This window comes from Cupressus sempervirens, chromosome 2, assembly GCF_028749045.1.
Source record: "Cupressus sempervirens isolate cs-2001-9-10 chromosome 2, ASM2874904v1, whole genome shotgun sequence".
In the NCBI taxonomy this organism is placed as follows: Eukaryota; Viridiplantae; Streptophyta; class Pinopsida; order Cupressales; family Cupressaceae; genus Cupressus; species Cupressus sempervirens.
The window spans coordinates 341,286,779-341,298,436 of record NC_143119.1 but is presented as its reverse complement, the minus strand read 5'-3'; the positions used below and the strand labels follow the sequence as shown (position 1 = coordinate 341,298,436).

Genomic DNA, 11,658 nt, shown 5'->3' with positions numbered 1-11,658 from the left:
TCATTCTCTTCCAATTTGTATCAAGAAGCAAATGGCATATTTAATTAAAGCTATGGGGATGAAGGCATTACATCCATTGTGTTAAGAGACGTGTAGAAGAGCACTTTCTACACCTTATTAAATTATTGATAATAACAATTTATCATAAATCAAGAGATTAAAACAAGGGCTCATCAAATAAAGAAAAAAAATTAAGATGTTTCCAAGGTGTATTATGAACTTATTAAGAATTAAATTTGGTCAACTCATGGTTGACGGATATAAATGGATTGTACTAAAGATAGGTTAATATAAATGCGAGGATTCAAACAAGGTTGCCTTATGACTCAATGTTGTTGAATGTGTCAATCAATATATTGCTCCTAAGTTGCAAGAAAGAATATGGTTATTATGTTAAAGCAAATCGAAGGGTAAAAACTCTTTTTATGGAAAAATCAATCCTCAGAAATGAGTTGTGTTGATTTATAGTTCCTTTCAATGCTCTAATACAAGTGTTTTATGGTTAACCTCCATAGATTTGAAGATAGACGAGGAAAACAAGTTTGTAACCTTTTGCTACGTTCCTTACTAGATTCATGTCTTTGTTATGGTAAAAATTGCTACCTCCCAAAAAAATGGATGAAGAAGTATAATGCCGCCAAAGCTATTAATAGCTTCAAACCTTCCACCAGAAGAGGTTAAATTGCCATCTCTCGAATATATCCTACAGAAACCATACAAGTTTTAGTTTCAGATATGTCAACTAGTGCTCGTAAACTGAGGACCCAACTATATTTTAATTAAACCACCACTTCATATTTTTTATTCGTTATTAAAACATAGTTAAGATGAAATATCATCATTGATTATCAAAGCTATGCGGCTCTAGTATTTCTCGAGGACAATGAAAGTTTCTTTATATTGACAGTGTATTAGTATTTTGACTAGTGTAAGTTTTGTTTTCAGCTTTGTGATGTCTCAATGAAAACAAAAATTTGTAGTTCACGATAATTAACTTACACTGCTACTATTGTAAGACTAGAACTTGCAAGCAAGAAAAGATTATAATTTACTGGCACGTTATATAGAGCAGTACAGCTAAACATTCATGTAACTTATACAATGAAAATGTGCTGAAAGTAATACACTGCAAATGCAATGAGCAGGATTGACTTTGGCTGTCCATCTACAAGTCACTCAGCTTCAATTAATACAAAGTTGATAAACACAGTACATATCACAGTAATCTTTAATGCATGATATCATGCTGACTGTACAAAGAATCTAAAATTACAAACTAGCTTATGCATAACCAATTACTGCATGGTAAAGGCTACACATAATTCAAATGAAATTTTCATACTATTGCACAATTTGAAGAAGAATTTTTCCTTTTTTTCTTCTTTCAAAGGGCAACCACCAGAACACGCCATTTAATCTCCAAACTAAAAACCAATACAAAGTTCCAGAAAAAATGAATGATGATAACAGGCGACCATAACATCTATTTCTGAACATAACAACTAAAATGTATAACTAAAGTGATTGAAAAAGCCCTTGCATATCCCAGATTGTATTTCACCCTTAATGGCAAATATGAAAGCAAAATTACAGCACGTGAGCTACATTTTTTCTGTTAGGCATACGAAAACTTGCACATTCGTGATCATGTATCCTCCACCTGTGAATGGAACACAAAGCTGGGAAATGATGTTGTAATATCCCTGTACCAAAAAATAAAAAGGATTAGCATGAACCATAGAAAAAATCCTACGATACTCGATCACGACTAAAAATCCAAATACCTACTATGTAAATTGCTTAAACTTTTTCAATATAGCATTTGTAATTTAGATGCCCCAAACAAGAAATTCACTGAAATTAGAATACTAACATATAAAGGCTTGCAACGAATAACAAGACACTTCAAACATCTTTAAATGACAATTGCCAATCTTTAAATATTCTACAGAAAATGGCAAAAAGTGAGACTGAAACCCCTGGCATGCTCATGAAAGGCGTCCTCCACAAATAAGAGTTACTGAAAATAGTGCTGCAAGCACAGCATTAATCACAATTATGGTCCATAATAACGAAGGTGACATGCTCGTACCTCAAAAGGCAAAAAGTTATATAAAGAAACAAGAGTATAGTGTAACAATTATGTCTTTATCACAGTAGTCTGACTTTTCAAAACATAGAAATGGTATATTGTAGGTCAGATCTATCTTCTAAGAGGCCAGAGGTTATTCTTAATATGGTTTCAACGGGCACAGCATTTGAATATTTAAGCCATAGATGAGCATCCTAGTTGCATTGTGTATCAAGACATATTAGAACAATGTGTTTTCACTACTGAATATATTTCAGGATGGGATTTAATACTGTAATGGGAAAGAAAACTGGTGATGAACCCTACAAAGGGATTCTCATATGTCAAAATGGTAGCTCGCTTGTCCATGACCTTTTTCCGTCTTAAGGCTTGAATGCAAATCTAAAGATACAAGCAACAACTTCAACTTTTTTACTGTTCAATATAAGTAACATTCCCATTATTTCAATTAGGGAAGCTTCCAATCATTTCACGGAATCAGAAAAGATGCAAATAACCTGAAGTTTTTCTTTCAAAAATAATACCAATGCCACAAAATGTGATTAAAAGATCCAATTGGATAATATGTGATAGACCAGCTAAGTTTGAAACACTTCATGATAGGAAGTTGAAAAAATGTATTATCCAGAAACCACATAAAGTTATATTAATATATAGTACCATCATTTCATTTGTACTAAAGTATCCAAATCTAGGATATATTTATTCCAAGTGATCCTACACAAGTTTTGGGCATATCCAGAAACTGTCAAAGATCTTATTGGTTATTCAGTAATGTTTCTGGATTCAATTGCGTCGCTATTTTGCAGTGACGTTTCGGATCACACACTGGCACTTTTGCTCTCTATCTTTCATCCTGATGATGGATCACAGAGTGTGATCTGAAACATTGATGCAAAAACAGTGACAAAGTTGAATCCACAACATGACTGATTATCTATGGATTGTGGAAATTTGCTTTCTCTTATCTTATTGGTTATTTCTGAGGCTTTTAAATAGAGTTAATACTTACAATTTTAGGCAATATAACACTTGAAAATTTGAATGGATACAGAACTTATTTTCAGAATTGCACTATAAAAAAATGTAAACAACATAATTACAGGATGTTTGGACGAATTGTTCGAGATATAGTAACTAGAACATAACTAAATTTAAAAGATGGTATTCTATGGAATGAAATGAAATATGCTGAACAAGGTTCACATGGTACGGTGACCATACCTGGGCCAATGGGTCCAGGTACATTTGAAATGTACCTCAGGTGTATCTTGGCTGCCCTTAGCAAACCCAAAGTGACACATAGGCAGGGTCATTCGAAAAAAAAAATAACCAAAACAATTTGAAAATATTTTAATAAGAAAAAGCAACCTAGAAAGAATTTGAAACCCTGATTTGACTTAAAAGTCACTCAAAAGCCCCCATTTGATAAACAAAAGACATTTTAACATTATTCCAACCATAATTGCGAACTTAGACTCAGTACTGTAATGCCCCCCCCAAGATTCAAAGTTTCTGGGAAAAAATTATTAAATGCTTCTTTTAACCTCTTTTCTTTGCATTTAATAAATTTGATACATTTGTAATAAAATATTTTAGTGCTTGCACCCAGAAAGGTGCAAGGATATAACTGATAGTTGCGTATTTAAAATCATATTCAATTGAAAAATATAATAAGGCTAATAAGCCCTATATTGACATGTTATATATATATATAAATAAGCTAGTATTTCACTTCAGAGAAAATGAAAAATCATGACTACATACACATTTGTGTAATAGATTATTAATGTAAATTTTGTGAAACCATACATATCTATACTGCATCAATATGCTTCAACGTAAAGGAACAAGATATTTAAACCAAATCACTTTGCACTAAAAGCCAGCGGCGGACAAACCCTTCAATTCATTATTTAAAATTTTCAAAGATTTTTGTTAGTACTGACAGTTGAATAATCTGATGATGGTCTTATCTAACATGAATCATCTACTAGTGAAGCTCAAATAGCAGGGATTTTAGATATTGCCCTTGTTTTGAAGAAATTAAGCAAGGTAGCATGCCAGTAGATGTGAGTAAGTCATTGCCTTTAAATGAACATTGACTTGCACAGTCCAGTGACGAAAGCCGACGAAACTCTGAACTGTTCCATTGTTTGACTGAGGTTTTTCACCGCTCATATGGTTAGCAACTACTTCGGATCACTGTTGAGATATGTCCATCATCAATGGCCACGGCATTGCTCACTAAAAACAGCTCACCGGTGCCAATGTTCTTAGTAGCGTAGACCCACTACCCCCGTTGCCCCTGATCATCTTCATTTCCACATCATCGGTGAAATCTCCAACCTTCCCAAGTCGTTCACTGCCTCAGCTGCTTTCCATAACTCTTTTCCTCGCCAATAATGATGGCCAAAAAATGTTTTCCAATGCTTTTGTTGGTTGCGTGAGACGAATCCGGCCGCAAAGCCTATCAGCTATTAATTTGTTTAATGCTTCTTTAAACCTCTTTTCTTTGCATTTACAAATTTGCTATAAATATCATAATATGTATAAAGGTGAAAGAGCAAATCAAATCAAAAAGGAATAAAAGGGAGGGAAAGCCAGAATTGCTACATGGGCTTAGGATTCAAGGGGTCTGAGCATTACCAAAAGACTGGAGAGTTGAGGATAACACTCAGTTTGGAGGCGAGAATTTTTGGAGAACAGGTAGAGTTCATAATGGAACAGGCCAGACTACTGTGCAGGGTGCAGTGTCTCGACAGGAATAATCTATCTGCAGCACTTAGATCGGTGCTCTGGCTAGGAGCCAGATGTTGAAAGAATTCAATTCCAGGCAGTAGTGTTTTGGCAAAGGAATCGTGGGCAACCTCTGAAGTGAGGCAAAGCTTTGCAGAAGGCTTCTCTCCATGCGCTGAAGGTGTCCAAAGAATATCGGCAGAACTTAACAGCATGGAAAATAGACTAAGTGGGAAACGAAACCAGTGAAGACCCGACATCCAGTTTCAGAGATTTCACAGTTACCTGCCTATTCTTTACATCACTCACACTGATTCTGGACTTGAGCATTATGGGAACTGAAGAGACAAAGGGTGTTGACGAGGGTATTTGATTTGCATGAAATGCAAGAAGGGAGCAAATTAAATAAGGAAGAATCGATTTGATTAATCTAAGGATGAACAATGGGCAGGTACTTGGATTGCGGGCAGAATCACTCCTCATTATCGGGCTGTAGGATTGCATGCTGAAAATGTGTTTGCAATTGTGGAGAATGGCTGCGAGTGAGAATGGAGGAGTCACATGGTTTGGGCAACTCACCAGCAGAGGAAAAGAGATTAACAATGGTTTGACAGGACTTAGGAGGTAGTGACAATAACTCAAGGCAGTGGTAATTGGAGCGGTTGTACCTGTTTCTGGCATCGTTACAAACAAGAAAGGACAACACAGGTCCTCTTTCTAACATTGACCAAACACCACAGATACAGGCAGTGAAGGTTTTGAACAGCAGTCAATAAGAAAGGTTAGTCTTCGTCCTGCCTAACCAGTTGTAATCACTCCAGCACTATTAGCTTTCTGTGCAGTCCCCATCATGGTGCTAGTACTAGACGGAATGTGCTTTGAATTTACATGAACAATTTTAAATAACCAGACAGACCATATGTCTGTGTATCACTCAAGTCTGTTTATTAGACATTGTGATCGTTTTCAAGGAACAATAAAATTGATTGAATACTCAGATAATTAAGATAGGGTAGCATATTATAAGTACTCAGCAAGCCCAAAAAAATTGACTCCGCGAATACTAGGGCCTATTGGAGAGGTGAATGCAGGGTTTAAACATTTATAGGAAAATCCTTATCAAATATGTATTTTTTAACCCATGTTGACACATTTCAATCTTACAAAATGATTTTTTACCCAATGCTAGCTCTAGTTCAATGGACCCAAGCATAGATAGGCCATTCAAATTTGACCAGGCATCACCTCTTTGACCAAATTTTACAGCTTACAATGCTTGAACAGCTTCCCACTGAAACTATTTGTATTCACAATTCCCACAAATAAATAGAGTTTACAAATGCTTAAAATAACGTGAACTTAAAAGGCAGGGTTGTCTAAATAAAGACATCTAAAATATTAACATATTAATTTTTCCCTATAGAAAAAATTATTCTTTGGGTTTTTAATATTTATAGTTTTTTTTAATCCTTCAAAAAAAATTTCTGGGCTTATAATTTTTCCAGTTACAAAATTTTGGGAAGGTTTATAATTTTTGTTTTCAAATTTTGAGTTTGCTCCCATACGACCTGGTCAGGGTTTCTGCTGGCCCTCTGTTACCCTTTTTTCTTTAAAAATCAAAAAACAAATTTCTGAAAAATAAATCCAGATCAAAAGAGGCTTGTTTGTTTCTTAAAAAATTTGCCAAATTTTAAGAAATCCCATGAGTTGGTCCGACACCATGAAAACTAAATTTAAAAAATGGAATGAATTGTAATTAAATAAATAGATTTTTAAATAAAACTTATTTGATTAATTGTGATCTGTAAAAACTGTAAGTTATAAATAAAAACTTATTTGTGAACTGATCAAATAGTTAGAGAAATTCTAGGGTTATTACAGAGGTTCTAAACAGGAACTTCTGTGGCTTGCCAAATATCCCATTACAGAAGTTTGAAGAGTCAAAAGTATGTCATCAATATCTTCTTAGAACAGTTAAAAGTTATAAGGCTATATGAGGCATACCAAGGACTAGCCACTTAAAAGAAAACCCACACAGCTCTAGTTATAACATAAAAAGAAAACATATCAAACTTATACAAATCCAACTTCACAAAATGTAACTTTTCAAGATGTGCCTTTAATCAGTATAGTAATGGAAGTCTGTATTTATATCACAAGGAATGAGAACTGGATACTGAAATAGTAAATAATTTGAGAAACATTGAAACGGTGGAAAACAAGGATCATAAGGTGAAAATGAATTGGGATGTCGTAATTGTAAATATAAAAAAACTATTAAAAAAGTAGCACAAGAGATCCATCAGGTATTGGAAAAAATATAGATCCTTTCATTTGTAGTACCTTGGGTTAATACCAATCAGTATTTTTCATCTATTAATACTGTTCTGAAAAGTTTACATAAATACCAAGATGCTTTAAAAGTAATTATGTTGATATATCTATCAAACAACATAATTTTCCTATCATATTTGAAATATCTAATCATTAAAAAGTAGAAATTAAGCAGAAAATGTATTTACTTCAGATATGGAAGGGTCATGTTTTTCAAGAGAGATGGATGTCGCAGAACAAGACTTCTCCACTCTTCTTTGTCAATCTTTCCATCATGTTTAGTGTCTGCCTCCTCAAAAGTCTAGCACAAGAAAAGCATCTCTTACATATAACTTTTATATAAATGAACTACTTTGCCAACTAAAAAATTCAGCATAAGATGAAAGAAGATGGCACAAAGTTTGTCTACTAGTAAGAAGATACTAAGTATAACAGCGAAATTTCTCCAATGAAATTAATATTTTACACACAAACAGTTGCATTCTTTCAGCATCAACATTATATCCTTCCAGTGTTGCTGAGAAATTGCATTATCAGGTCTCTTCAGTCTTGGTAATCGGATTTCCAGTTTTGTAATAGAAAAAGATATAAAACGATGTGATTTATTAGCCCACAGACTGAAGAAATGCTTTAGAAGCTATCATCTAGAATACATTGGAAAAAGAAAAGCAGCAGCAAATACATTGAATTTCTCTGAATATGACAAGCATTACGCATAAGATTGCCTAATGTGCAACCATATTCTGATATGATTAGTGACTTGTAAGCATTCACAAACAGTTGTTGGGCAAAGATCTAAAAGTTTTTAGAGACAGAAACCATTATATATTATCCCTGCTATCATACATGGAAAATCAACAAAGTCAACATTAATATTGCAATCTAAAGATAGCTTTTTCAAATTGTGGCTTTCCATCTAGCCATCAAAAAGATGTACTAAGCGTATTATTAAGCTGTGATTCATGTCGTACTGTTTGAAGATACTAGCTCATAGATATAGTGCCACAAATAGAATACATCTACCATTACATGGATACACTTAACGTTCTACAAGATAAAGATGTACATTAAGATATAGAATTATACAAAGATGTACATAAAGATATAGAATTATATCTTGGCCCAAAAGGCGCTCCTTTCTTCACACTTCGCCTATTTATATCTCAAGTGTTGTGTGTTACTTTACAGTTACCTGATTTGTTCAAATAATCCAGCATAGACTAGGGCTGCGACATGGGAGCATAGACTACTTACAATTTCATTTAATGTTCTTTCCTAAATTGAGATAATTCAACCAATCAACACATGATAATCTGAATTTGAAAGAGTTGTTGCCACAAAACATGTGAGCATTAGCTAAAATCAACGGGTTACCAATTGTCCCAGTCTAAAACCAAGATTCCTTGCCCAACCGAACCCAATAATCACAATCTTATCATTGTTTAGTGCTTTTGGTGACCATGAAATCATATAGAAGTTGAATTGTTCACAGCTCAAACTGTTGTCAGCTAGCATAAAGACCAATGCCTAATACAGAAGTAGATTCAGAATTGGATTTTCTGGAATTGCAGATAGTGGAGGTTATAACGTCCCCCTGGAGTAAAAATTAATTGTCTTTCATTTAGAGGATGTGAAATTTGAGGTTCTAGTGACGTGACTTAGTTGAACCACCAATTGTGAAGAGCACCAATTATATGGGAGAGGTGGGGAGGGTTAAAACCGAAGAGCCAAAAATTGTGGCTACTCATGCAATTCACACAAGTTGCAATTCAGCTTAGCCTGGGCGATTTTTCCTGACCCAGTGAATCGGATTGCCAATTTTTTCCCATGAATCGCCTCAAAAAATTGGACAGCCAAATTGGACAACTTCAAAACATTAAAAAATAAGTTTTTTTAATGATTTTTCTTAATCATTTCTTTCTTATAACCCTAAACGGTCTTCTATTTGTTGAGTATGACAAAAAAGAGAGGAAAAGTGAGAGATACACTTGAGCAGCTAGAGAAGATAGACTTGTTTTTTCATTTTGTTTACAGATAAACATACATTTTATGGATTTTCATCTTGCATACATTTATGATTCTAAGTCATTAGTTTTATGGATCTTCATCTTGCATACATTTATGATTTGACAACATTTATAATTTGATATATCTATGTCATATGATCCTATGTTTTCTATTTACTTCAGCTATAAATTACAATTTGCAGTTTACGTATGTGATGGATTTATCATTTATGTTCTTTGTTTATGTATGTTGGCTACTAATTGATGATGTTACAATGTTTTTAAGTTATATTCCATAAAGGTTGCATGAAATAAGTTTTAAATCATAAAAATCTCTAAATTTCAAGTGCTTTTTCACTTCGCGGATTCATAAACGATCCCGATCCATTCACAAGTCAGCCTTGCCAATTCCAAGTTTTGGCTCTTTGGTAAAAACAACCTTTTACTTTTTTGAAACTTAATTAACCACAGAAGTAATATTTCAAAACTTAATCATTCATAGCAGTTGCACTAGTATAATAGGAAGCGTAGTTTGCAAATACAAGATTAGCTTGATTTGTGCGTCCAGGATCTTTGTTGCTGATCTGCATGAAATATCTCCTTTGTACAGTAAGGGGATGGCAAGGGGAGAGCAATCTAAGGATTCACTTAGGCGAGGGCCACTTACAGCCAACCACTTAAAGAGGATTTTTAATTGTGAAGAAGTAGCTGTTTCAAGGTTGGTTCGGCCAACTTTAGGTGAAAGACAATCTTGCAAACAATGGTCATCTCAGATCACATGTGATAATACTAGAGAGTTTGAAGAAATTTGAAGAAATTAGGGATTTATTTTGGAGCTCCTAGTTCAAGCTAAAGTAATTAAGGAATTTAAGGCAAAATGTTTTTTGAAGATACAAGGTGCATATTTTGTAAAAACACAAACAGCAACCCCCAAGTGCTGTGTTGGAAGCTCCATTAATGCAGTTACGAGAGAAAGTGCATGAGTTGTACATGGATAATAAGATATTGGGGGAGTTCTGCAAGAATCTACTTGTGGTAGTAAGGCACATGGTGCTTTCTTTTTATAATGATGCTCTGAAGTTTACTAGTGGCGCTTTACATTGTCAGAGCTAGAGATTGGTTTGTTGACCAAGGTAGTGCAGGGAACAAAGGTTATCAAAGAAATAAAGATGCATCGTGCAATGTCTATTTCTGGCATGCTGGCATGCTGGCATGCTTGCACCTACGTTGGTGGTTACGCCAGTATCTGGTAAAAAGGTTAACAATTTTTTTAAGAAATGTAGCAACTAATTTTCACTGTGAAGTCAAGTCTAGCACGAATGAAGAGTTGCACCCCTGTAACCTTGGAAAACCAGGTAATATAGCATGAAATTCTCAGACTAAAAGCAATACATTTTCCTTATAGATACTTAAAAATAAAAATGAAAGACAAAGGAATATTCCTGTTGACAATAATAACTGATGGGGGCAAAGAGGGCAAAAATGCTAATACTATGACTACCACATCAGTTAGGGATGGTAGTGTGCCAATGTGCATGCTTCATATGCAATATTATGCGTTGATAATTTTAGACTGCTAATTTGTTAAAAGTTGTTAAAATGGAAACCTTATATCACATGAAAAAGTGATTAGTGTGGACCCTAAGCATATCCACAGAATTCTATCGTCAGATCACGTACATGCACATATATCAAGTCCATGCAGATCTAGTCCACAAAATCAGTATGCATGTTAGAGAGAGGATAAGGAGAAGCATGGTAATGAGGAAATCCAACTAGGCATGGAGAAGAAGCATGGATCTACTTAAGAATGGGCAATTAAAATTATTTTGTATTCTTACTTTTGGTAAAAGGCATCTGAGGTACTAAAGACAATTGCATTATCATTGTCAACATTTGTCACGGTGCATGTTGCCAAAAGTAAAACACTGTTGACTACAAAGGAGATAATGAACATAAATGGCACAGACCATTGGACAGCAAACTTATATGAGATTTACTATGGCCATTACTACTTACTGCGAGATATGTTGAGAAAAAAAACATATAATTTCAAGACAGGATGTCCTCTCTAAGTTCTAGTACATTCCAGTTTTGAGGCAGCTTTTCCTTTTAACAATCAATAGAATGCACGATAAGCGTACACTTTTTTAAAGTTTCAAATTTGAACAAAATAAGTAATCTTCAGATACTTGAACTGCGGAACATACATGACCAAATTAACCAGAACTGCTGCAACAAAGTTGCACTAGAGGAAAGCCAACACTGCACGAGGCTGACAAATAGAAACCAAGTTTTTTTAATACTTTTTTGCTTTACTTGAATCTCGACATTCAATAAGGGCCACATGACACACAGTACCACAAAGGGAGGTCCTTCTAGCCACATTAGACACCTGCACAACTCCCTTTTGTAAAAGATGTATTAGTTTCTGGATGCAAGTTTCAGGACTGAATGCCCTCTAATTTCAAGTACATTTCCGTTTTG

At 34.4% G+C, this 11,658-nt stretch overlaps 1 protein-coding gene across 1 annotated transcript in view; it reads right to left on the bottom strand.

The window, feature by feature from the left end:
• Positions 1–1,158: 1,158 nt before the first annotated feature.
• The window catches only part of LOC149572520 (calcineurin B-like protein 3), a 40,143-nt gene continuing 29,643 nt past the window's right edge, over positions 1,159–11,658 (bottom strand). The window contains exons 9-10 of the mRNA XM_089813641.1: positions 7,354–7,466; positions 1,159–1,703 (exon numbers count right to left, since the gene is read on the bottom strand). Coding sequence (XP_089669767.1) covers positions 1,646–1,703; positions 7,354–7,466 — 171 coding nt within the window. The 3' untranslated portion in view covers positions 1,159–1,645. The remainder of the gene's footprint in view (positions 1,704–7,353; positions 7,467–11,658) is intronic.